A 25,758-nucleotide genomic window follows, 5' to 3' on the forward strand; every position below is an offset into this window, starting at 1 on the left:
GCGTTCGTCACACCATCTGGGGATAACTTGGTGTTGGAGCTCCCCATTGGAAAGACAATGTTATTTCACACTGCAATGTCTCACTGGTGAACTTGTAGAGAAACCAATGACCTAGTAATTCACCACAATGATGAACATATCTTAAGCTACAAATTTGCAACTGATTGTGGTTACATAATCCGCTGTGCCTGGTGGTTCAAGGCTGAAGATTGATACATGCATTCAATCAAACAAAATAACTAGTTTTCCTTGCATTAGTTATTTAATGCATCTAAGTTACAATAAACTGAATTAAGAAATCTGTAGGTTTTTCAGTTCTTACCCGGAAAGTCTTGTCATTTCTCGTCCAGCTAAAACTACTCGTCCAATAGCCTGAGCCATTCTTACTAACATTCGACCGCTTTTATAATAATCCTGAAGATATTATGTAAATTAAGAAACTAATACTAATGGGCATACTTTTGATGCCATAAAATTGTCAAACATATAAGGGACCAGTTTTATAAACTGGTATCAACTTAAACCTAGGGGATATATATAAATAAATCACCCATGGGCAAAGTGATTGACCTTCAAAGTGGAGCTTGTTAGGCAAGGGCATTACCTATGAAAAATCTTTTTAATTCTTGAGTTCAAAGTTCTATTTTTAGATAGTATTTTATCCTTTTCACAGAATTTTTTTGTAGCCAAATGAGGCCAAAATGCTCATTTCAAAATTTTGAAGGGTACAGGTAGGGAAACTATTTCATATTTTGAAAAAAATATTTTTTACAATATGAAAAATATGATTAAAAATTCATATTATATCACCAATCAGAGGTTGGCTGAATATTGAGCATATTTTACTCTGAATACTGAGGTATTTTCTTAAATCATTGCACAAATTTGACTTTTGCCAACCAGAAAATGGACCAGTGACTTAGAGAATTGGATTGAATATGGAACTAGGGGTCCAGGGACAATGCCCACTTGAGAAGTGGTTTCAAATGCTCAACAACCTAACAATTTCAATATTCAACGCCCCCTGGTGACCATATACAAAAACCAAAGACCTCGAAGCACACCACAATCATAGAACATGTCAGCAGCTACGATTTTGTAATTGTTTGTGATAACAGAATATGCCTCATTACCAATTTAACATGGAAATACTTCCATATTATTCTACTATTCAATAATGTCAATATGTCAGCAGCTATGATTTTTCAATTGATTGTGATAGCAAAATATGCCTCATTACCAATCTAATATAGAAATACTAAATTATTTCTACTATTCAACGCCCCCTGGTGACCATATTCAAAACCCAATGACCTTGAAACTCACCACAATCATAGAACATGTCATGAACTACAACTTTGCAATTGATCATGGTAACAAAATATGCCTAGGTACCAATAAAATAAGGAAATACTAAGTTATTCTACTATTCAACGCCTCCTGGTGACCATATAGAATAACTTATGTCCTTAAAACTCACCAGAATCATAGACGATGTCATGAGCTACAACTTTTGATTGTGGTAACAAAATATGCATTGGTACAAATATAATATAGAAATACTAAGATATTGTATTTATTGTATATTATTCAACGCCCCCTGGTGGCCATATACAACAACCAATGACCTTGAAACTCACTACAATCATAGAACACGTTATAAGCTACAGCTTTCTAATTCATTGTGGTAACAAAATATGCTTAGGTATCAATATATGTCAAAAAACTTTTTCCCACCTACGAATGAGTACTGATGACACCAAGATGGCCGCCAATTGCATCATAATTGGCTGATCAAAAATACCTGTCTCAGGTATAAAAAATAGCTTTCCAAAGAATACCCATCAGCAATTGAATTGAGAAATGGCAAACCAGTAGGAAGCTACAGGACTCAGAATTTGGGCCAAAATTGACAATCAAAAAGTTCAAAAACGTGTAAAAAGTGCTGATTTTGGCAAACTACAATGGCTGCCAGTCGGCCATCTTGATTCTGACAGGGCCAATTTTTTGGCTGAAGATGTGTCTAGGGTAGATAGATGTGTAACCCAAATATCAAGACATAACATTGAAGCATCTTCAAAACTCCCCAAAATAACTGGATTCCATCTACGGTCGGATGGACGAATGGACGCTACGACGCACGGACGGACGACGGACAAAAAGTGAATGCAATAGCCCACTGGGACTAAAGTCCCACAGGGCTAAAAAGGGAAAATCCTAGTAATACTTAGGTGTTTACAACTTAAAACTAGAATGTCGCTGAAGACGACTGATGCCCCCACATCAGGTGAAACGCCTGAGAGTAAAGTACAAGATTAATTCACTAATTATTTTACATAGTAATCGTAAACAATCAATGAATCAGAGCCCAGAAATGAAAATTCCAAAACAACTTCTAGTGACCTTGACCTTTGACCTACAGGACCCAACATCAAACCAGTTATCTATTTGTTCTAGGACAATCCATCAATTTAATTTCACCAAGTTATCTTAAACCATTTATGAGTTATAGCCCGGAAATGAAAACAGCAAAATAACTTCTGGTGACCTTGACCTTAGACCTACAGGATCGGATATCTAAGCAGTCACTGAAGGTCTCTAGGGTAACCCATCCATAAAATTTCTGCAAGTTATCTTAAATCGTTCATGAGTTAGAGCCCGGAAATAAAAATACAAAACAGCTCCTGGTGACCTTGACCTTTGACCTACAGGTTCCAAAATCTAATCACTTACCCACGGTCACTGGGATAACCCATCCATAGAATTTCACTGAGTTATCTTAAACCGTTTATGAGTTTGAGCCCGGAAATGAAATTTACAAAATGACTTCCGGTGACCTTGACCTTGGACCTACAGGATCCAAAATCTAATCAGTTACTAACCTCATCTAGTACAACACAGTTGTTAAATTTCAGGAAAATTTGTCAAAGGGTTTGGGTGCTAGGGCACGGAAACCACTGCGGACATACAGACGGACGGACGGACGGACGGACAACGAAGTGAATATAGTATGCCCCCCACAACGCATTGTGGGGGCATAACTACGACATAGAGACAGATTTTAAACGATAATGATAATGAGTAACTTGACGAATTATACAAGTTTTAGCAGTACAGAAATTCTAAGCTTACCTCCAATCGCTCACTGTGAGAACTAGTAAGATGTCTTGGATCAGCCAAGTTGAGGAAAGGCCGACTTACAACTAGATATCCTATCACAGTAGCAAAATCTGAAATTGACAAACAAGTATGGCTATGATGAAGTACATGTACTTGAAAATTGAATTATTCTACAGTAGAACTGGTTAAGTCGGTAAGCTTTAAGTCGGAAAATGGGCTAAGTCGGCCGAAATTCCAAGGTCCCGATTTTTTCAGTTCATTTTCCTATCAAAATCTTCTAGAATCGGCTAGAATATATGTTCCCAACATTTCAAAGCAATGCATTCTTCAATCAATAAGTCAGTCGGCTAATTTCAGTTCATTTTAAATACATCGTCACTGGCACACAGCGTCTATTATACACCGGTAGATCGATTTTTCTGTCCACGGTCACATATTAACCACATGTTTGAAATAGTAGCAGGCTAAAGAATAGAGTATCGACCCCGTGTCACTGAGTTGTTAGGGTTTAGGGTCTTAATCTGTAGCATACTCGGATTTTTCTTAGAAAACTCCAAAAATCCGACTTATTCATAATCGGAAATTTTCTAAGTCAGACATTTTCCCGTTGTCCCAACGTGTCCGACTTACACCAGTTCTACTGTATTTGATAAATCTATCTTTGAATGAAACTTACACTTCGCAATTATAGTATCGATAAAACCCATAGAACATCGGAAAGATATGAATTTTCTTATATGATCAACCTTAAAAAGATAAATGAAGCAGGTCTGATTCTGACATTTTGTAGATGGTTAGTAGAATTAGGGGTCCAGGGATACCCTGCACACTTGGAAAAGTGGTCTGAAATGCTCGACAATCTGAAATTTCAATGCCCCTGGTATATAACCAGAAACCAATCACCTTAAAACTTGCCAAAATCATAGAATATGCGCACTTGGGAAATGGCTTGAAATGCTCAAGAATCTGACAATTTCAATATCAAAAACCCTGTGGTGAACATATATAGACACCGATGACCTTGAAAGTCAACACAATCATAGAAAACTAAATATGGTAACAATATGGTGCACACAAAATATGAACAGGTACCAATATGATATGGAAATACTAAGTTATTCGATGTTCCCAGGTGACCATTCCCAAAAAACCAATGACCTTGAAACTCACTGTAATCATAGAACATGGAATCAACTACAATTTTGCAATCAACTGCAGTCACAAAATATGCATAGGTACGAATATAAACAGACAAATTCAATGGGCAACTCCCCCTGGTTGCGAAAACAAAACTGGGTGATCCCAATTCCATGTCAGGAGATGTATCCTGTAACGGAGCTAACAATTATCAAATATCAAGACAATAAATTCAAACCTGTAGATATTTTCTTCAAAAACCCTTTTACTATCCACAAATGAGGACTGATGACACTTTGCTGATCAAAAACTCATCTGATGTGTTAGAGACCCCTTACTAAAGCAGTATATCCATCACAAATTTCTATGAAAAATGACAAATCATAAGGAAAGGAACTACAGGTCCCTGAATTCAGGACAAAATGATTTTTTTAGATTCACGGCATGACCATCTTGTGTCCAATCGACACAATAATTAGGCCTATGTGCAAGATCAAGATAGTATTAGAGTTGCATGTGTGTGTGTTGGGTAGATGCATGTACATGTATGAACCAAGTATCAAAACAATCCCTCAAAGCATCTTCAAAACTTCCTATGATAACTGGAAACCTTATTTTTATTTCACTGAATTGAACGGATTACTGGTTAGACCGGTACCGGCTTAGGCATAGTCTACTGTAGCATGTTGACAGATTTTGATATAGATCTGAAATGATAACTCACCAGTCTAGCGAACGTAGCTAAAATTGTGGCTTGCTCCCTGCGATTTCCTTGGTAAAATGCAACCTCTTCACTGTAAAAGCATACATATTATCAATGAATATGTATTTGGTCACAGGAAAAATACTAATTCTTCATCACTTCATCAAGGGCATAGCACAAAACTAGGACAGTCTCTGTTAAACGTAATGAAAACTAGGGGTCCAGGGACACCATGCCCACTTGGGAAGTGGTTTCAAATGATCAACAATCTAACAATTTCAATATTCAACACCCCCTGGTGGCCATATACAAACACCAATGACCTTGAAACTCACCATAATCATAGAGCATGTCAGCAGCTACGATTTAGAATTGATTGTGATAACAAAATATGCTTCGTTACCAATTTTACTAATTCTACTATTCAACGCCCCCTGGTGACCATATGCAAAACCCAATGACCTTGAAACTCACCACAATCATAGAACATGTCATGAACTACAACTTTGCAATCATGGTAACAAAATATGCCGAGGTAATATATTATATAATAAGGATATACTAAGTTATTCTACTATTCAACGCCCCTTGGTGACCATATAAGAAATATATATATGACTGAATAACTAATGTCCTTGAAACTCACCACAATCATAGACGATGTCATGAGCTACAACTATGCAATTGATAGTGGTAACAAAGTATGCATAGGTATAAAAATAATATAGAAATACTAAGTTATTGTATTATTCAACGCCCCCTGGTGGCCAGATACAAAAACCAATGACCTTGAAACTCACCACAATCATAGAACACTTTATGAGCTACACATTTCCAATTGATAGTTGTAACAAAATATGCATAGGTATCAATATAATGCGGAAAACTTTTTCCCACCTACGAATCAGTACTGATGACACCAAAATGGCCACTTATTGCGTCATAATTGGCTGATCAAAAATACCTGCCTCAGGTATAAAACATCCCTTTCCAAAGAATACCCATCACAAATTGCAAACCAGTAGGAAGCTACAGGACTCAGAATTTGGACCAAAATTGACATTTTTGGGCACTAAAAAGGTCATAGGACAGCCATCTTGAGTCCGATCGACCCAATTTTTCTTATGCTGATGGGCCATTGGGGGATTCCAATAAATACAAAAGATCAAGGTAATTGATGAAAGCGTCTTCAAAATTTCCCTCAAAAAGTTCAAAAATGTGTAAAAAGTGCTGGCGAACAACAATGGCTACCAGTCAGCCATCTTGATTCTGATAGGGCCAGTTTTTGGGTTGAAGATATGTCTAGGGTAGATACATGTGTAACCCAAATATCAAGACATTACATTGAAGCGTCTTCAAAACTTCCCAAATTAACTTGATTCCATCTACCGACGGACGGACAATGGACGAAAAGTGAACGCAATAGCCTGCTGGGACTTAAGTCCCAAGTGGGCTAAAAATATCTAGGCTATATGTAGGCCTACCTATTAGTTATAAGACGAGAATTTACAAATCTGAATTCTCCTTCATGTTGCTGTTCAATCATCGTCATTTTGCCAGCTGGACGGCGTAATCTATGGAAAATACATAATTTCTTATTGAATAGAAAGGCATGTTACTAATTCTTAGGAAAATACTAATATTGCACTAACGGGATGTGTAGATGATATGCAAAGGAAAGCGCATAAATACATACACAGTACAAAAACATAAGAATTTATACCCATAGAAAGCATGACCTTATTTCGATTTTACAACCCTGTTCAAAGGAAGTTTAAATTTTTTATGCTTCAACCCAATATTTAAATAATAACTGCTATCAGTGGTCTTGACTCTTGAAAAACAATGTAACTTGTCTTTACTAAAAAACTGGTACTTGAAATACATACCAAAGCATTACTTGGGGTACTGGTAGGCTTGTGATCTGCAACAAACTTGAGCTAGAATTTTGTAGTTGCTTCTGGTTACAAAATGCGCATTGGTACCAATATTCAATACATTGAAATACCATGTTTTTCTGCTTTTTAATGCTGCCTGGTGATCATTAACCGTAACCAATGACCATGAAACTTATCACTCTCAAAGAGTATGTCATGATATACAATTTTGCAATTTATTGTGGTAACAAAATACGCCCAAGTACCAACATTTCTTGAAATACTTAGGCCTATATATTTTTTCCACTATTCAATGTCCCCAGGAGAACATAAACAGAAACCAACGACCTTGAAACTCACCATTGTCATAGAGTATGTCAAGAGCAATAATTATGCAAAATATGCCTAGGGTTGTACTCTTTTATCAGATCGGAGAATCTGTTTGCCTCTTATTGTATTTTATTATTGGTCACATGACCTTTGGTGAGTCCAAAACCTCTTTTTTTGTCGAGGTGGAGTGATTTGGATTTTGTGTGGAGCCAACCCGAGATTTCGAATGGAGACATCGGGGTCATAAGAGTACATCCTAGGTACCAATATAATATGCAAACACTAAGTTATTTTGCTATTAAATGCCTCTAGTGACCATACAAAAACCAATGACCTTGAAACTCACAACAATAGAAAATCTCAGGAGCTACAACTTTGCCATTGATATCGGTTAAAACATGTATAGATACCAATATAAATAGACAAATTGTTTAGAATTCAATATTTAACTTCAACTGGAATATGGCATGAGCTACAATTTTGCAATCCACTGCGGTCACAAAATATACATAAATACCAGTTTAATACAAATTTGATAATCAACTCACCCTGGTGGCAAAACCAAAAAATCGAGTGATCCCAATCCCATGTCAGGAAATGTATCTTATGACAATTAACTTACAATTATCAAAACATCAAGGTCCAGTTCCACAGTTCGGAGTTAGGATTTGACCCTGAGTTAACTCATTGAAAATGAACTAACTTTAACTCAGAATTTACTCAAACACACAACTGTGGAACTGGGTCCAAGAGTATATACAACAAGACGAGTACCGCCTATTGTACTTAATTAGAATAACTATTTTATATGATGCAAAAATCAATCGAAGCCTCTTCAAAGTTCTCTTCAAAACTTCAAAAATGTGTAATAAGTGCGGATTTTGGCAACCAAAAATAGCCAAGTTTTTGGCTTGCAGGTGTGTCTAAGGTATAAACATGTATAAACCAAACATCATGACAATCGATTGAAGCGTCTTCAAAACTTCTCAAAATAACTGGAAACCCATCGAGACAAATAAACGTCCGGATGAAAGGGCAGGAAGATGGACAAAGAGCTAATTCAAACATCCTAAGTGGGCAAAAAAAAGACTGTTTTTTAAAATTTTCTCTCACCTTGTTAGGATCATTCCTGATACAGTCAAATAAAGTAACATATACGTTGGGCCCTAAAGAGAAAGAGAAACATTTCGTACCAATATCTGCCCGTCGGAATTGGATAATAGAAGCTAGCAGATAGCAGTGTCTACATTTAAGGCCGAGCTCCAGTATAAAAGGGCCATCAATGTCAATGGATTCATTCTCATTCTAGCAACCTTTATTCCAGAGTATAGACGACAATTCCCTTCAAAAAGACAATATTTTGTTTCACGTAGAGTAAAAGATGCCGTATAAGCGTATTCCATGCTGTATAAGCTTAGACATTTTCGCGCCGCAGAGATATTTCACCCAGGAAAGTAAAAAATGTCAGTAGATGGCCCATGTACATGCAAAATGATGCCACCATGGAAAACCCGGAAACAATATTATTCAATTCGATACTGTATAAGCATGTATGAAAGCTCCATTTCATAGTAGGTATATATATATATATATATATATATATATATATATATATATATATATATATATATATATATATATATATATATATATATATATATATATATATATATATATAAATATATACACATGTATACATGAATTTCTTTTTTTAAGAATCTAAATTCTAATTCGGGATAAGGAATGAAATATATTAATAACATTTTTATATCTGTATTATGAGGTACGAAAACATGTGAAATAGGCATCTATTTCAGGTTTCCCCCATCCTCCCATGGCAGGGATTCGAACCTGATGGCATCGCTACTCTCAGCCATGGCACAAACCCCTGCCACAGTAGGCCGGGGGCGCAGGTACACACGCAGCTTTGCCGCATAAAAACTTGCGGCACTAATCAGATTGCTTGTTGTATAATCGCTGAGGTAAATTTCACAGAAGAACTCTTAATGGGAAAACCCGGGCTAAAATAAAACAGGATATCTGATTGGCTGATAAAGACATCATCTAAAGCTGCGCACTCCGTCTAGTGTGGCAGGGTTTCGTACCGTGGTAATCTCGATGCCATCAGGTTCGAATCCCTGCCAGGGGAGGATGGGTTTCCCCAGACGTTATTGCGAATTTCACACAAATGTCAAGCCAAAACATTGAGACAGCTAAAATTATAACGACGTTGTAATAATACCAGGTAAGCGAAGTTAAATTGGACATTTATTTCCTGGTTTTCCAAGATGACGTCATTTACCTGTACTTGGCAGCATCTGCTGACATTTCTGCACATGATTTTGTGGCACCAGTAATCCCTAGAATCACAAAAGTTTCATTTATTTCCATCTAGTAATCAGATTTTTACTGGTTTTAGTAGAATCAATGGTCAAGTATGCAGTTAGTAACTCTGCATGGCCAGTCCAAGAGTCATGCTGAGATGCAATGATAAACAAATACACTGAGTTGATACATCGGTGTAACGTGGGATGGGCTTCGGAACAAAATATCAAGTAGAATAACCCGGTAAACTCAAGTCATTCAGAGCTCGGCCTTTAAAGGGCACATGTCCAATAAATTGTACTATTCATGATTAATACTAAACCAAATGCTACTTTTGTATAACAATAACAACTTGAGATGTGACTGATCCAAAACAGATTACTTATTAACCCTAAATCAGTCATTTATTTAATGTTTACTTTGTTTATGTAGTTCACCTACAACCCGCATTCGGCACTATTTTTTACCGTATCTCCATGATAAACGTAAGCACGTGTGTGCTTTCAGTACATAGTAGCCTATGTAAAATCAACTTCATTTATTTGCTTTTAACACAGCTATATAAAATACACCCACTGATATACGGATGTTTATCATGTCATATACGATGGCACAAAACATATTTAATAGTTTTTCCAAAAGGATCAAAAACCATTTGAAATGACTAGTGAAAACAATCGGCATTCAACAGAGATGATGTCAGATCTGCACCTGCAAACAATATCGGCGAGCAAGTGCTCAAATTGCCGATAATTCTCAGTAAAGGCTGAGCTAAAATACAATCAGTAGCATACTCATAATTTGTGAACATATTAGTTTATAGAATGACTTGCACACGTTATTCTATTTATTGGGCATGCAGTTGCCCTTTAGGCACAACACTGGAGTACATGAACAATATACAACATACCAAACATCACTAACACTCACAACCCTGCATTGTTGAAGAAATTAGTGATGCTTTGACAACTTAAACTAATCTTTAATCTTTTATATAGCGTCAACTCTCAGTTATCAACCATATTTTGTAACCAATATCTTCAATATATTATGGGAAATCGAGTGAGGCAATCATTTTATTATTGATTTTTTTATAATCGGGAATTAGAAATTCTGGTGGAAAACCAAAGGATTGTCAATGTTTTGGTTAGTCTAACTTACCATAACACCAATGGCACCAGCTAATTTAATGGCATAGAGCACTATATCCAACATGGGCTAAAAAAGAAATAAAAGGCTGATTTCACAACCATTATAGAAACTAAATTTACTTTACTTTTATCTACCTATGGTAACAATTGAATGTGAGAAACTGACGGAGTTGAGAACCATTCTAGCTAAACAGTAGATTTCGCTTTCCTGGTATCTTGCAGCACCAATAAATCATTTCACAAATTTCGAGGCAGTCGGAGCAGGGATAGGTCATTATCATAATGAATTTGAGTAAGTTTGTGATTTATTGTCTGAGCCACAGGAAAATCCAAGGCAATCGGCTCAAACGGCTTGTTTTATGAAGAAAAAGGTACAGCCGGTTAGTGTGATCACTTTTGTCATGATATCAAAAAGATTCCTAACACGGGTTTCTCTACAATGAATCTATAACACCAACCCAATGAATATCAATTCCATAATGATTTTTAGTCTACTAAAATGCCTACCTTACTCAAGTTGGAATAAAGATCACCAATACAGTTACAAAACTTCTCAACATCTTGAGTGAGCAACTGGTCCACATTTGCTATCCTCGTATCAAGATTATTCATCTTGTAGTAAGTAAAACCCCTGTTCATTATAACAGAAAATTGAATTAATGATATAAAACTAGAGGGTCCATAGAAAGGCATTCAAATCAGTATCAACTAGTGGAACTGACCTAAGATATTTGTCAAACAAATCCATGGTAAGTCGAGTACGAAACCTTAACTTCAACTCAGCTAATCCAAACTGAAAAACGTGCAAAAAACAGCCCACATTTATATTTCATTCAAATCGCATAAGATCCAATCCAATAGTCAGATCGTAAGGAGGCAACTAGTCACCTATTTATCAGTCGGAGAAATTCTGCAGCATGAATGTACTTAAGATTGTTAAGACTGATTGTTGACCAGTCGTAAGCAAAATCGTAAGGATCAGACATGTTCTATGTCTTAGAACGATCAGATCGGAATTTTTAGTTTACTAACGACCGATCATTAGGTCGTAGCCAGTGAACAGCAATGTACACATCACATTACTTAAGCGTTCGGTTCAAAATGATCGTTGATCTCAGGTGACCAGAGATCAAATTAAATAGTCTAGGCCTAATCAATGATTCGTCCTTACAATGTGACCGAATCGCAGAGATCGGATCTGATCTTTAATGCGACCAGAGTTTGGCTTTAAACATCATTATCACCAACAAAGAAACACGTCAAGCCTATCGACCACGCATATGGTAGTCTTAAGTTCATGGACCTCACCTTGAGTATATTATTTATGATTGACATCTAAAATATAGAAATGAAAACCAAAAACCATGAATATTCAAATTATAAATAAAATCTGGTATCACTATCTATTGATGATGTTAACATATACTTACTGCAGGCATGGCAAATATAAACTTGAAAAGATGAGCTTTGAAAAGTTTCATATTCCTTCCTATGATTGCACTGAAATAAAGAAACTTGAATCAGTACTCTCTCATTGTTTGAATAGGTATGATATGAGTGATGTTAAAGGGCACATGCCCAATAAATTACGCTTTTTGTGATTAGTAAACCAAATGCTACCTTTGTATACAAATAACAACCTGAGATGTCAGGGCCGTTGGAACAGGGGCGGCAGGAGCGGCCAAAGCCGCCCCACTTTTTTGCTTAACAAAAATTTTTCAAAAGCACGCTGTACCGCGTAGCAGCTCGTTGTTCTCTGTCCTAGGTGGTTGGCTCACGACTTCTCCCCCAGACCACCTTTCAGAAATAAGCCTTGCCACTGAAAAATTCCTTCCGACGACTCTGGATGTGACTGACCGAAAAAAGATTACAGATTACAGCCCTAAATGAGTAGTTGATTTATTCTTCACTTTGTTCACATAGTTCGTGTACAACCCAGTCACCACTATTTTTGACGGTATCTTGGTTTTTATGTGTGATAAACACAAGTATGTGTGTTCACTCAGTACGCGCTAGCCTATACAAGAGGTCCATGGACCTTGAGACTTCGTCGAGATAATCGGAAGTTCCAGTTTGGGAAAAGGAACAGGTCCCGCCTCGCCGGGCAGGCTGGATCAATGTTTCTAAACGTATCAATTACATTTACATGCATAACAAACATACATATGTCACCACTTGTGCTGAAATGTAATTTTAGAATTCAATACTGTCTTAATTTTTATATATGCTTGTCTTCTGGACTTATTTTCTCAAAGATCCACATGAGTTGAAACTTTTCACTGGTAATAATACCTTTTGAGGTTTATGTTTGATGCTTTATCAAACCACTCCAGTTTCAAACTGCATATCAGTGAATACCTCTTAAAGGAGATGATAACTGCCTCAGCAAAAACTTCACGGAGAAGACGAAAAATGGTTGTCAAACTTACTCAAACTTTATTGAAAACATTTTCAAAAATATTGCAATATAAAATCTCTCAATGAAAAATAAACATTACATAAAGTCTTGATTATAACACATTATTTGTTATTACAAATACAGTTAATAATGTAACGATATAAAATATTTCAGCAATTCTAAATTTTACTTAAGGACCTGCTTAAAAGTAAAAAAAATCAACAAGACTGTCTTTGCTATTAGGACTTAAAGGTTAGTCGTTATCACTAGCAAAGTATGAATAAGCATGAATAAGTATGAATATGGACATTTTAACTTACTTGTACAACAAATTCTATGGGCACACAAAAATAAACATTGAACCATGCTCTTTATTTTCTGGATTTGAAGTGAAGATAGGTGGCTGAATGAAACATACATGATTAGATCAAAAGCGACCCGCTTCTCGATATTTTTGAAAACGCACAGCAGTTTGATTGCCAACAAATTTTTGAGGAACAGTGAGTCCATTGAGACTTGAATTGTATTAACTTCAACTTTTCTTTTTAATCTTAAAATAGGGATTGTCCCTGTTATCTATTTGGTTGGTAAATTTCGTTTGATTTTTTGATTGGGTGTCCCTTACGGACCCACCACACCTGCCAGGAGCGAGCAGGGGGTTTGATTTTGAAATCGGAAATCGAAGTACAGATATACTTGTGTGATCGGTGGTCGAGTTTACAAAAGTTTTTCGTTTAAATTGGAGTACATAATTGGGAAATTCGGTTCCAGATCATTCAAACAATCTTCCATTCAGTCCAGACCGGCAAGCAACTGATTGGTTGAATTTTCTTGGCTGCCTAATCTAATACATTAATGTGCGGTCTGAGGGAAATTCAATGTCTGATCTAGGCCTATCACTACTGCACGTGCTGTACCACTAGGTTGTTTCAGATAGGAAATGCCTTTACTCAAATGGAGTATCGATTTTGAAGCTATTCCGAGCAAAGCAGTGTTTGCTATAGTATAGACGAATAGAAACAAATGTCTAGTGTAGATAGGGATTGTACCTACCATTCAACATCCATTTGACAAATCTGAAACAATAGAAATGTACCAATCTAGTTTCCGCCTAATCAAAATACTGTCAGGGCTCGTCAAGTTAGGATATCTATAAGGCCGGCCATGGAAAACCCCATGATCTAGTTACCATTGGCGTTGTTTGCAAAAAAAATCTAAGTCAAAACCTAAGAAAAATTTGGGCAGAAGCTCCTGCCCAGCCAAGCCATTTTCATTCATCCTCCCAACCCCATGCAAGTATACGACAACTGTCACAATAAATTGCCCCCATCCCAAATTGAAATTACAGAAATACTGAAAAAAAACTCATTTAAGCAGGAAACCTGAAGCAGAGATTGAGAACAATGAATCTGAAATGAAAATGGAAATATTTTACTCATTTTATCGTTACATAGGTCCATATGCGGCTGAGAGCAGATCGTCTCCCAGGTGAAATAAATTTAGTTGAAATTTGAATCGATAATTAATAATCATTTGAAGGGGACACAAATGCGGTTGAAAATAAATCACATGCAATTAAAAATTACGCTACATACTTTAATATCGATGCAATGTAGCTCCGTTAATCATTAGCCTAGGTAAATGACGGTTCGTCGCTAGAAATCGACAGAAAACACCAGCTAAAACCACAGGCACAGTTGTCACGTTGTCTAATCTACTTTTCGTAAGAATTATGCGTGCTTATAGGACATTGACGGAATAAATTAAAGTCAGAATTCCATCAACATTGGACCCAGCATTGCCATACTTAACTGGATTCTTACACTACATTAGATAATTCTACCATATTCAGCAAAAAACATGAACTTCACTTACCCAAGCGGGTATTCTGAGGGTATGCTGAGAGTTTCCCTGGTATTCCCTAAACAACCAATCAGAGCGCAGCTTTCTCACAATGAGGTCACAAGCGCGATCACGCAGGCTGCGGTCTACCCCGTTGAAGAGCAGTGATTAGCTGTAAGAGCCCACGTTATCTCCGCAGAATGAAGGTATTCATGTTCCGGATGGAACATATATTCGCGAAAAAATACCGAACTTTGACTAGAGAGAGAGAGAGGGGAGAGAGAGAGAGGGGGGAGAGAGAGGGGGAGAGAGAGGGGAGAGAGAGGGGAGAGAGAGACTGCTAATTACTGCGTAACTGGAACGTTTCACAGTTTCACCTTCTCACCGTTTTATCTTTATTTGGTAACGTTTTAAACGGCACAAATCGCATAACGAAAGTGTACGGTACAAAAGACGAGTTTATGTGCACAGCATTTTGTGAGCAAGTTATTTCCAGACAGTTCTCCAGACCATGAAGACTTTGTCGACTATGTTGACAAAGTCAATAAAATCAACATAATTTGATAACTTTATTTACGGCTATACAGTCACCCACTAACATATGTTTATCATGTCATACATGATGACACCAACATATACAACAGTCTAGAATTCATGAATTCAAAAAATCTTCCAAAAGGATAAAATGCCCTTTGAAATGTCTAGTGAAATGTGTTGAAGCAGTCAGCATCCAACAGAGATGATGTCAGAAACATGCATACATAAACGTAAACAATAACAGTGAGCACATACTGAAATTGCTGATTAATTTCTCAGTAAAGGCTAAACTAAAATTCAAATCAGTAGCATACAGGTATTTATTATTTGTAAACATATTACTTAATAGAATAACCTTTATATATCCTATTTATTGGGCATGTGCCCTCTAAGGCCATAACCATCAATGATGGTGGCAAACTGCATGACTGGGTGATAGGGCCTACATCAAAATATCCAGTCAGAAATTTCAATACAATAAGGCTCACCCTAAACTAGGGGTCCAGGGACATACCATGCCCACTCTAGAAGTGGTGGTGAAATGCTCGACAATCTGATAACAATTCCCAAAATAAATTGATTAAATCTTTAGATGGCAGGATGGAAACTGGACACAATGAAAAACTGGGGCTTCACCCAAAGTGGGCCAAAATGAGCAATAGCCTAGGATTTCATGACAAAAATGTAATCATGCTCTATGACTATCAGTACCTTGCACAAAGTAGACTATTCCTATTTAACATTACATATATTACCTTTCAATAGCAGTTCCATTTTGTATCATCCAGATATCACAGTATGTCCGAGCCACCAATGTGGCAGCAACCACCACAAGATACCCAGTCTATAGAAACAAAACCCACAGATTATATCTAGGTATCCCATATCAGCGCCTGTTCAACAAAAACAAGCTGATATAGAAGCTACCATAAAAGTAACAGTTGAAGAGTAATCATAGTTCATTGACGCCACCACTGTTTCCTAAACAGCCATTATCAGGTGAAGTGATGAAATACAATGAAAAAGTATAGGAAATGGAACCTTGTTAACAGCGAAATGGTTGTATCCAAACAGGTTTTATATCATTTGAATGTGGATTAATGTAAATATCTCAACCAGGACAGAAATCATTGTCTTGTTAACAGGTTTTGTTCTAAGTTCAACTATACATCTACCAAGATGTAAATTTACCAGGGATACTAATCTATTGAAGAAACGACAACTTACCTCAGGAGTAAACCAACCTGGAACAATAATTTTCAGTATTCTCAAAAGTCGTCTAAAAATAAAAAAAGAAAAATTATTCCTAAGTAGGATTCATCCGCTATAAAGCTTCAAATGCTCTAATCATGTGATGAAATGTATGAAGGTGGATATCCTCCGGGTTGTTCAATTCATTCACTTATTAGTTGACTTTGTGGTCGGGATACTAGTACACCAGCTATTACGCCAAGGCAAGGCCTACTAATGCTTGACAAAAACTAGAATGAGGCAAAGCCTCTAATGCCCACGGCCTGAAATTCACCGCCAAGTGAAATTACAGGGTTTGTGGTAAATGCGTTAAATATATCATGGCCAAAATTGGTGAACGATATTAGAGAAAATGTGTACAAAGTGTAAACTAGGGGTCCAGGGACACCACGCCCACTTGGGAAGTGGTTTCAAATGCTCAACAATCTAACACTTTCAATATTCAACGCCCCTGGTGACCATATACAAAAACCAATGACCTTGAAACTCACCACAATCATAGAATATGTCAGCAGCTATGATTTTTCAATTGATTGTGATAGCAAAATATGCCTCGTTACCAATCTAATATAGAAATACTAAGTTATTCTACTATTCAACGTCCCCTGGTGACCATATGCAAAACCCAATGACCTTGAAACTCACCGCAATCATAGACCATGTCATGAACTACAACTTTGCAATTGATCGTGGTAACAAAAATATGTCTAGGTACCAATCTGATAAGGAAATACTAAGTTAATGTACTATTCAAGCCCCCTGGTGACCACATAGAATAACTTTTGTCCATAAAACTCACCACAATCATAGACGATGTCATGAGCTACAACTTTGCAACTGATTGTGGTAACAAAATATGCATAGGTACGAACATAATATAGAAATACTAAGTTATTGTATTATTCATCACCCCCCTGATGGCCATATACAAAAACCAATGACCTTGAAACTCACCAAAATCATTGAACACGCTATGGGCTACAACTTTCTAATTGATTGTGGTAACAAATTATGCTTAGGTATCAACATAATGTGGACAAACTTTTTCCCACCTACGAATGAGTACTGATGACACCAAGATGGTGACCAATTGCGCCATAATTGGCTGATCAAAAATACCTGTCACAGGTATAAACTTCCCTTTCCAAAGAATACCCATCACAAATTGCAATGAGAAATGGTGAACCAGTAGGAAGCTACCGAACTCAGAATTCGGGCCAAAATTGACATTTTTGGGCACTAAAAAGGTCATAGAACGGCCATCTTGAGTCCGATTGACCCAATTTTTCTTATGCTGATGGGCCCTTGGGGGATTCAAATATATACAAAAGATCAAGGTAATTGATCAAAGCGTCTTCAAAATTTCCCTCAAAAAGTTCAAAAATGTGTAAAAAGTGCTGATTTTGGAGAACAACAATGGCTGCCAGTCAGCCATCTTGATTCTGAAAGGGCCAGTTTTTGGGCTGGATATGTGTCCAGGGTAGATACATGTGTAACCCAAATATCAAGACATTACCTTGAATCGTCTTCAAAACTTCCCAAAATAACTGGATTCCCTCTACGGATGGATGTGTAACAAAATTTCATTTCTCAAGACAGATACCTCTATCCCCTTGGTTATCAGCGACCGTGCAGAAGATACATTTCCCCTTGCTTCAACGCCGGCGATAACCCGCGGCTCCTTAGTCCCGAAATTGTTCCCGGTGGTAAATAGTACCGCCGCTGTATTTATCTCGCCTTTTACACACTAAATAATTATCGAAAGTCATCATGTACGATACCGTTTGAAAGAGGATTATAAAGTCTTGACTCGGTGAAAGCATCTACTAATGTCATCGTTTTTTAGGCGACACGAGTTGTAGTTTGGTAGATGAACCGATTTCGCCGGTTTGTTTACTTCCGGTCCGGCCACATGATCCGCTCGATGAGCGGGAGAGTTAAAGTTTCTACGATGACGTCTTGTTACTGTCACCATAACATATCACCTTAGTATTTAGTCACATAAATTAAGTTCTTAGATAATTATCATTATTACAAACCTAGAAGATGATTTCGGCACCTTCGTGCCTTAAAGCTAATGAGTATTCGACGGTTAAACCTGCGATCTCGAACGCGGTCACGCATGACGACAGCCTTTCGGGACCTCACTTGTCTTTACGACCGAACTATCTAACACGAATTTCATATCATCGGAAAGTACAAGTTCCAACCTTTTTAATGGTATATTACTTCGATAAGAAGACAACGTAGTTCAGCAGCAAAGCGGCTCGGAAGAATCCTAGGAAGCACATCCGACGGGGCGGCCATTGTTGAGCGACCAGTGAAGCGACGCGGAGTGAAGATGCAACACATCGGAGTCGGCAATATCAGAATATAAGGCGCGCAGTTTTTCTCTTTCAGTCAGTTACTCGGAGAACGTCTTTAAGATGTAAGTCGGTCCGGGACAGCGCCGCCTGGCGGCGTTTCGGGTCTTGTACCCGTTCGTCTCTGTTCCTTCTTTCTGAGTTAGAAATTAAGGGCCTTAGGCCCACAGAATCCCCCTTACTGTAAATACGTTACTAGTCTTGAGTATTACTCTTTGTTAAGCATTAAGCTACGGCAAAATCATAGTACGATTTCCTCACCTATGGCCATAAGTCATTGGGCATTACGTTTACCGTCCATACTTATGTATTATTGACGGGCCCTGTGTTTCTCGTTTGTCCTTAGGATCGTTGAACTATATATAATCCGTCAATACTTATGTATTAGGTATGGATTCTTGATACCAGGCCTTGGGTTCTTGTGTTTCTCCCCGTTTATACTTAAGTATATAGAGACGGGTTTGACCATTACTTGTGCTTATAGCTTTATCAAACTATTATTCTGCCTTCATGTATGTGTGATATAGGTCCTTAAGACCAGCTTTCAGGCGCGTATCTTTAAGTTTCAATAAATTTTATATAGGTATAATGTTCGCGGTCTATATGTTCGTTGTATAAGTTTGAAGCGTAACAGCATGTGTCAATCGCATTATCTTTTCCCTTTGTAAGTATGTAAGCATTTGTGGAGTATGAACCTGTCTTGTATTTGAGCATGACGTATGTCAGTTTCTGATAGACGAATAAAAGCTGCTGTCGCAGCACGTAATGGTATTAACGATTTAGTAATAGATGTTGGGTAGTAAAACCGTGGAGTTGGTCGGAGCGTCCATGGTCTGTATAGAGGCTTACTCTCGGAAATGGTAGAGTCCAGCGGAACGTAGTGCAATCCCGTTCGGGTGACGGGCGGTTTCTGTTTATTCCGCTATCCAATTTAGGCTCAAGCGAGGAAATTCCACGTCGGGGGTGGGTGACGTGGTGTGTGATACGGTCGATTCGGGTTCATGTATAACTACGAGGTCGTATGTTATTGGGTGAACAGAAGGGTGCGCATCGCTATCTGTAGGTTCTAACATAGGGTTGGGCCCGATCCTTAGTTCCCGGAGGATAGTTTTCGAATCGACCCAGTCGTTACGTTCCTGGATCTATCAGCAATCTACACCCGGGGTTGCGGGAATTGCTTACTCGTGTGCTAGGTCGAGTTAAGCCTGAGAGTCATTTATTATTCTACACACAAACATAACTTCCTGTGGTGGTCGTAGACCCCTTCATAAACATCTTTCCCGTTGTTTACGTGACACAGGCGGACCCTTTGTAGCGGCGCCATTTTACATACATCTATTACATAAGTACACATTTACATATATACACTCTGAGGACATATAAGAGGATCACGCTACCGCTATGATCGACTCTGGTGCGAGTGAGTGCACACACTCGCCCGGTGAGTATTTTCAGGTACTATGTGGATGAAGAAACATGCTAAATTCTTAATGTATTCTAACTACGAAACGCTACAGATGGACGAATGGACGGATGATGGACGAAACGTGAACGCAAAAAGTCCCAAGTGGGCTAAAAATTGATCAATAGTTGCAGCCTCTATCTAGGCTGTTTTCCCCTGATGGACATAATTTGAATCGGTCAACAATTGCAGCCTCTAGGCCCTTAATGTTGTTTTTCAGGTCAGCCCCCTGGTAGCCATAATTTGAATTGAATCGACCAAATTTTGAATAGGGTTTTGGCCCAAGTCATATCCTAATTGTGTGTCAAGTTTGAATGAACGGTCAACAATTGCGGCCTCTAGGTTATTAACGTAATTTTTCATGTCAGCCCCTGGTGGCCATTATTAAAATCGAATCAACTCAATTTTAAATAGGATTTGGGGCCAAGTGATACCCTACTTGTATACCAAGTTTGAAAACAATAGGTCAACAATTGCGGCCTTTAGGCTTTTAACGTTGTTTTTCAAGTCAGCCCCCTGGTGGCCATAATTTGAATCAAATCAACTCAATTTTAAATATGCTTCTGGCCCAAGTGATATCCTGCTTGTGTACCAAGTTTAAAATGATTCGGTCGACAATGGCAGCCTTTAGGCTGTTAGCGTTTTTTTCATGTCGGCCCTTTGGTAGCGAGAATTTGAATCGAATCAACCCAAATTATACAGGCTTCTGGCCCAAGTGATATCCTACTTGTGTACCAAGTTTGAAAACAATCGGTCAACAAGACTGTTAACGATGTTTTTCATGTCAGCCCCCTGGTGGCCGTAATTTGAATTGAATCAACCCAATTTCAAATATGCTTCTGGCCCAAGTGATATCCTACTTGTGCACCAAGGTTGAGGTCATTGAAGCCTCTAGGCTGTTTATGATCGTTGGCGGTGTATTCAGACAGGGGTAAATCTACATGCCCACTCTCAACTAAAGTTGAGCCGGGTGCATAATTACATTCAATTCCCAAATAACTAGAGCTAGATCTAGATCTTGCCTTTCAGATCAAAAAAATCGGTAAAACATGCACCATTGAATATTGCACGATTTTAATCTCATTTTTCATTAAATATTTCAGAACTTATAGCCTAATTCAATCTCACAAAAATACAGCTTAAATTTTGGTTTGTACACAAGTGAACTCATAGAAGATCTCAGTCAAACCTTGTTTGCCACAGTAGTTTTTTTTTTGTAGAAAAGACTATAGGTCTATTAAATAAAACGTATTACCTGAAGAATATGCCATCAACTGCAGCTTTCTCTTTTTTCTGTCCATCGTCTTTCATCACAAGACGTACATCTGGAATCTCATCCAATAAACTGGAAAAATAATTAAGCTCATTTTGATGTAACTACTGTGATTTGGATCTACTTAAGATGGAAAAAAAGACAATTAGGCTTCGACGAAAAGCTAACTATTGGGTATTTTTGTAAATGCTATTTTGCCAATGTATGACATCATTTCGAGGAAATTCCATCCGCAGGTGATTTTGGTCATCGGGTTCGAATCCGGATATCAATAAATCAAGAAATAAAGCCATAACAACTAACTTATTGTTTGAATCATTTCCATACATTTTTAAAGTTCTATTTCTATCAGTTATGGTGGCAGATTTAGAAACATGTCAATATTTTTTTCATCCTCCACGAAAAAACACAAAAACAAATCTTACGCACAAAAACAAACAAAACATTTAGTTTTTGCGTGCTAAAAGTTTGTTTTTGAGCACGCGCAAAAGCGAAAACGTCATGTCCCAAATCAGCCACGATAATCAGTCTATTTCTTATCTGTTAATTGAAGCAACTTTTCAACCCTACCGTAAGCAAGGAATAAGGAGACGGATGTTCATTGTATGGATAACGGAAAAGGAGCCGGAAGATAAGGCAACGACATAAGATCATTTTTATTCATTTCTCATATCCTATTTAATCACTTTATCATACTTCTATTTCAGACCAGTGGATAGAAACGAAATAAATGCTCACAGTTATCAAATACATGCATGCTATAGTAAAATATTTTAATCCAGATATTTTGTGAACCAGATAAATTTCATTGGTCCGTAATGAATGGGGTTTGCCCAGATGACGTAACATATATTTTAGCCAATGAGAACAGGCCTTTACTAAAATAAAGCCTCATAGGTAAAATATCCACTTCCTTAATTTTAACTCATAACTCTCACATTGTTTCCGCAAATACTGAAAATCTCCGCAAATACTGAAAAGCTGTTACAGTTTTAGAAACTACATCGCCAGAAACGGCGTTTTTAGCTTAGTTTTATAGGTGCTATTTATAGTGCTTTGTTCGATGGGAGTCCCTATTATGACATCATCGCTTTTCTGCTGGAATACATTTGTATATTTGCGCCGAAAAATTTATCTCATTGATTCATTCCAGGCTTCAAGAAAGAATTAAATATAAATGTACAGGTTTCCGAAAGCAAATGTATTTGAATTCTGTTCTTCTGTATACCTGTATTCTATGTAATAAATATATACATACATGTAACCCAAATTGTTTCGAAAATGTTTGTTGTATTTTGAAATGAGTCTAGATACAGCTGTATTGATTTTGAGTTGTAACGTCATCGGCCACCAATTCATTCAATCACTAGCCATCACAAGTCCAATTAGCTTGGAGGCATTGAAGATGTTAATTACCTTCAATGAACCAACATCATATGCAGTCCAATATATCCCTCAACCATTCTATGCTTTATTAGGCAAGATAAGACCATGGGCAAAACTTAAAACTAGATTTTTGATACACTAGTTTATACATCCATGATTGATTTGTCTTATGAGAATGATAATTATAATAATAATTTTATTTTTATTTTTTACATATAATATTTACACATCCGTTCACCTCAGCACTTTAATTATTATTAACTAGGGAAAACGTCTAAGTAGGTGGGGGATTCCTCATATATAACAAGTGGACTGCCAATAATGGCTTAATAGTTTATGATTATAAAACTAACTACGCCAAAAACGGCGGAATACGCAAGAAATGGCGAATGTTTTTATGTGTACCCATGGCAACGTTTACTTGAAAACTTTATAATAGTTTTTAAAACTAGTTCCAAAATTTATTTTCAACAAAAATCATGATTAATAAACTTGTTTCATGCTGTAGTAGTTTTGAGAGTTTTCCCGGAATTTTTGGGCTTCATATGACGTAATCATTTAGAAAAACGTAAATTTGACCACTTTTCCCAGCTCAAAAATTTCCATCCTAGCGTCATATGAAAGCTTATCGTCTGCTCGAGATTATGACGTCATCGGCAACATGCGCTAATTGAACCGGAAGTGCGCAAAAAACTTTCAAGCAAAACTCGAAACTTAGTGAGCTGAAACTGGCTGATTAAGCCATAAACGACTGTGAAAGTTTCAAAAGTGAGTGATCCATAAACGGCTGATTCTGCCGTAATTGGCAGAAAACGCCGAAATTGGCAGAATAAGCCGTTTTTGGAAAGTGTTCCTGACTGATACAAGACCCTGTGCATAGGCCTATAGGCCTCGGCTTAATTAACTTTTACTTGTCTCAGCATGATGACGTGATTTTTACCTGGAACGTTTACTTTGCGAGGTAGACTTATTCCTGTTTTGGAGCACTACATAGGCGACAATGGCAGCGCTAGAAAGATACATGGAATTTTTGGCAGACACCATTCCAGTCAATTTAGAGCCAAATTTACTCAATGTGGACGGCATGGTGATCTGATTCTACGAGCGTAAATAGATTTATTGTTACAGCGTGTTAGGTCCTGTGTTGTTTATTATCAATTCCATATACCCAGTACTACAAAAGTACGAGCAAAAGTAAATTTCAGTCCTGTCAAAAAACCCGGAAGTATATCTACGGTTCGGACGTATGGTAAATATCGGAAAAGGGTAGCACCGAGAATATCCAAATCAGGGCATTCATCGCGGCATAACACCGCATATCAAAACCGGACCTTCTTCACCCGTCAAGGGATTCGAACCCACTACGCTAAAGCTGTTCTCCGACGAGTCGTTGGAGTCGTTACTAGCCGACCAGAATCCGGTCGTACCAATCACAGCGCTTGTAACAAACCGTCAGTAGACTTATGTTGGTTTTCCCGTTAAATGGACCAATCAGCGAACGTTTTACCGAACAAGGAAGTATTTCGCAAATCGATATATGACGTCATGCGCAACAGCGCCAGTAATGGAATCACGCTTCGTGAGGCCAGGGGGGCTGGTGGAAGCGAGTTCGGGAGTGATACTGGCAAGCGAGGATGAAACCGGACAGGAATCCGTGTCGCGGCACTTGGCAGGAGTCCCGAATTATCCATATCAGGGAATTATTGAATTATCGCTATACCTGCACTATTCAACGAAATAAATTACATTTATGATACAAAGATAAACTTTTGATTCCGAATATCTTTGATAGTGCTGTCACAGAACTAATTTATTACTACTATTAGACGTTTTTAGAAATTATAATTTTGGTTGACCTGACTTCTGCATTAGTAGGCCTTCGCAACATGGGTTTATTTTCTTAAGGTATGGGATAGAATAGTCTGAATACCAGTCGTTGTTAACGGTTCCGTACAACGTCTGACGCTAAAAAGTATCATATAGAGGTTAACTCCTGTTAATTGCAATGCAACAACTGATTTTAGTGTCAAATCAAACCTTTGTATTAAAATAAATAAATTAGTTACCTTGTTGACTTTGAAAACGAGTTTTATAATAAGATTTTTGAAGATTTAAATCGCGAACCGGAGAATTTATTGATTTGATTTGAATTGATTGCCACTATCGGGTTTCCAATACGGACTAAATTAATAAAATGTGAAAATTCAATATGTCTCTCTAAAATTACTCTAAATATTATTTTTTTGTTGATAAAACGCATAAATTTTGGTCAATTTTAACCTTAATAATTTGAAACAAGAATAATATCTGCATTGGCACCAAGTTTAAGTTCGAATCCGTAATTTACACTCCCATCATGCACCACGAAAAGCCGCCATATTTGTTATGTTGCTTCACTTCAACTGTTTTTTGAGGCGACTAGTCAAAAGTTTTGAGCTACTACGATCGTCAAAAGCTACTTAGGATTACAAATTTATGCACAAACAATAGTTAACTTCCATCTGATTACAGAACAGTCAGTTTGAGGTAAGTTGATGGTGCTTTAAGGGGTGAAATAGACGCTCAAAGCCTCGTCCCTCAAAATGAGGGACGAAAATTAACCT

At 37.5% G+C, this 25,758-nt stretch overlaps 1 protein-coding gene across 2 annotated transcripts in view; it reads right to left on the minus strand.

The window, feature by feature from the left end:
• LOC141899849 (ATP-binding cassette sub-family D member 3-like) overlaps positions 1-25,291 on the minus strand; it is a 31,959-nt gene extending 6,668 nt beyond the window's left edge. Inside the window, exons 1-15 of one of the 2 annotated variants that reach the window (XM_074786416.1) lie at positions 25,222-25,291; positions 21,752-21,841; positions 16,648-16,699; positions 16,176-16,264; positions 12,074-12,143; positions 11,952-11,978; positions 11,366-11,436; positions 11,151-11,274; positions 10,654-10,710; positions 8,281-8,333; positions 6,445-6,534; positions 4,982-5,051; positions 3,797-3,866; positions 3,133-3,230; positions 323-414 (exon numbers count right to left, since the gene is read on the minus strand). In XM_074786416.1, the coding sequence (XP_074642517.1) occupies positions 323-414; positions 3,133-3,230; positions 3,797-3,866; positions 4,982-5,051; positions 6,445-6,534; positions 8,281-8,333; positions 10,654-10,710; positions 11,151-11,274; positions 11,366-11,436; positions 11,952-11,978; positions 12,074-12,143; positions 16,176-16,264; positions 16,648-16,699; positions 21,752-21,807 (1,019 nt within the window). In that variant the 5' untranslated portion in view covers positions 21,808-21,841; positions 25,222-25,291. Of the gene's footprint in view, positions 1-322; positions 415-3,132; positions 3,231-3,796; positions 3,867-4,981; positions 5,052-6,444; positions 6,535-8,280; positions 8,334-10,653; positions 10,711-11,150; positions 11,275-11,365; positions 11,437-11,951; positions 11,979-12,073; positions 12,144-16,175; positions 16,265-16,647; positions 16,700-21,751; positions 21,842-24,095; positions 24,386-25,221 lie in introns of those variants that run through there. The other variant, XM_074786414.1, reaches the window with a different exon arrangement.
• Between the last annotated feature and the right edge of the window lie 467 nt (positions 25,292-25,758).

This window comes from Tubulanus polymorphus, chromosome 2 (assembly GCF_964204645.1).
Source record: "Tubulanus polymorphus chromosome 2, tnTubPoly1.2, whole genome shotgun sequence".
In the NCBI taxonomy this organism is placed as follows: Eukaryota; Metazoa; Nemertea; class Palaeonemertea; order Tubulaniformes; family Tubulanidae; genus Tubulanus; species Tubulanus polymorphus.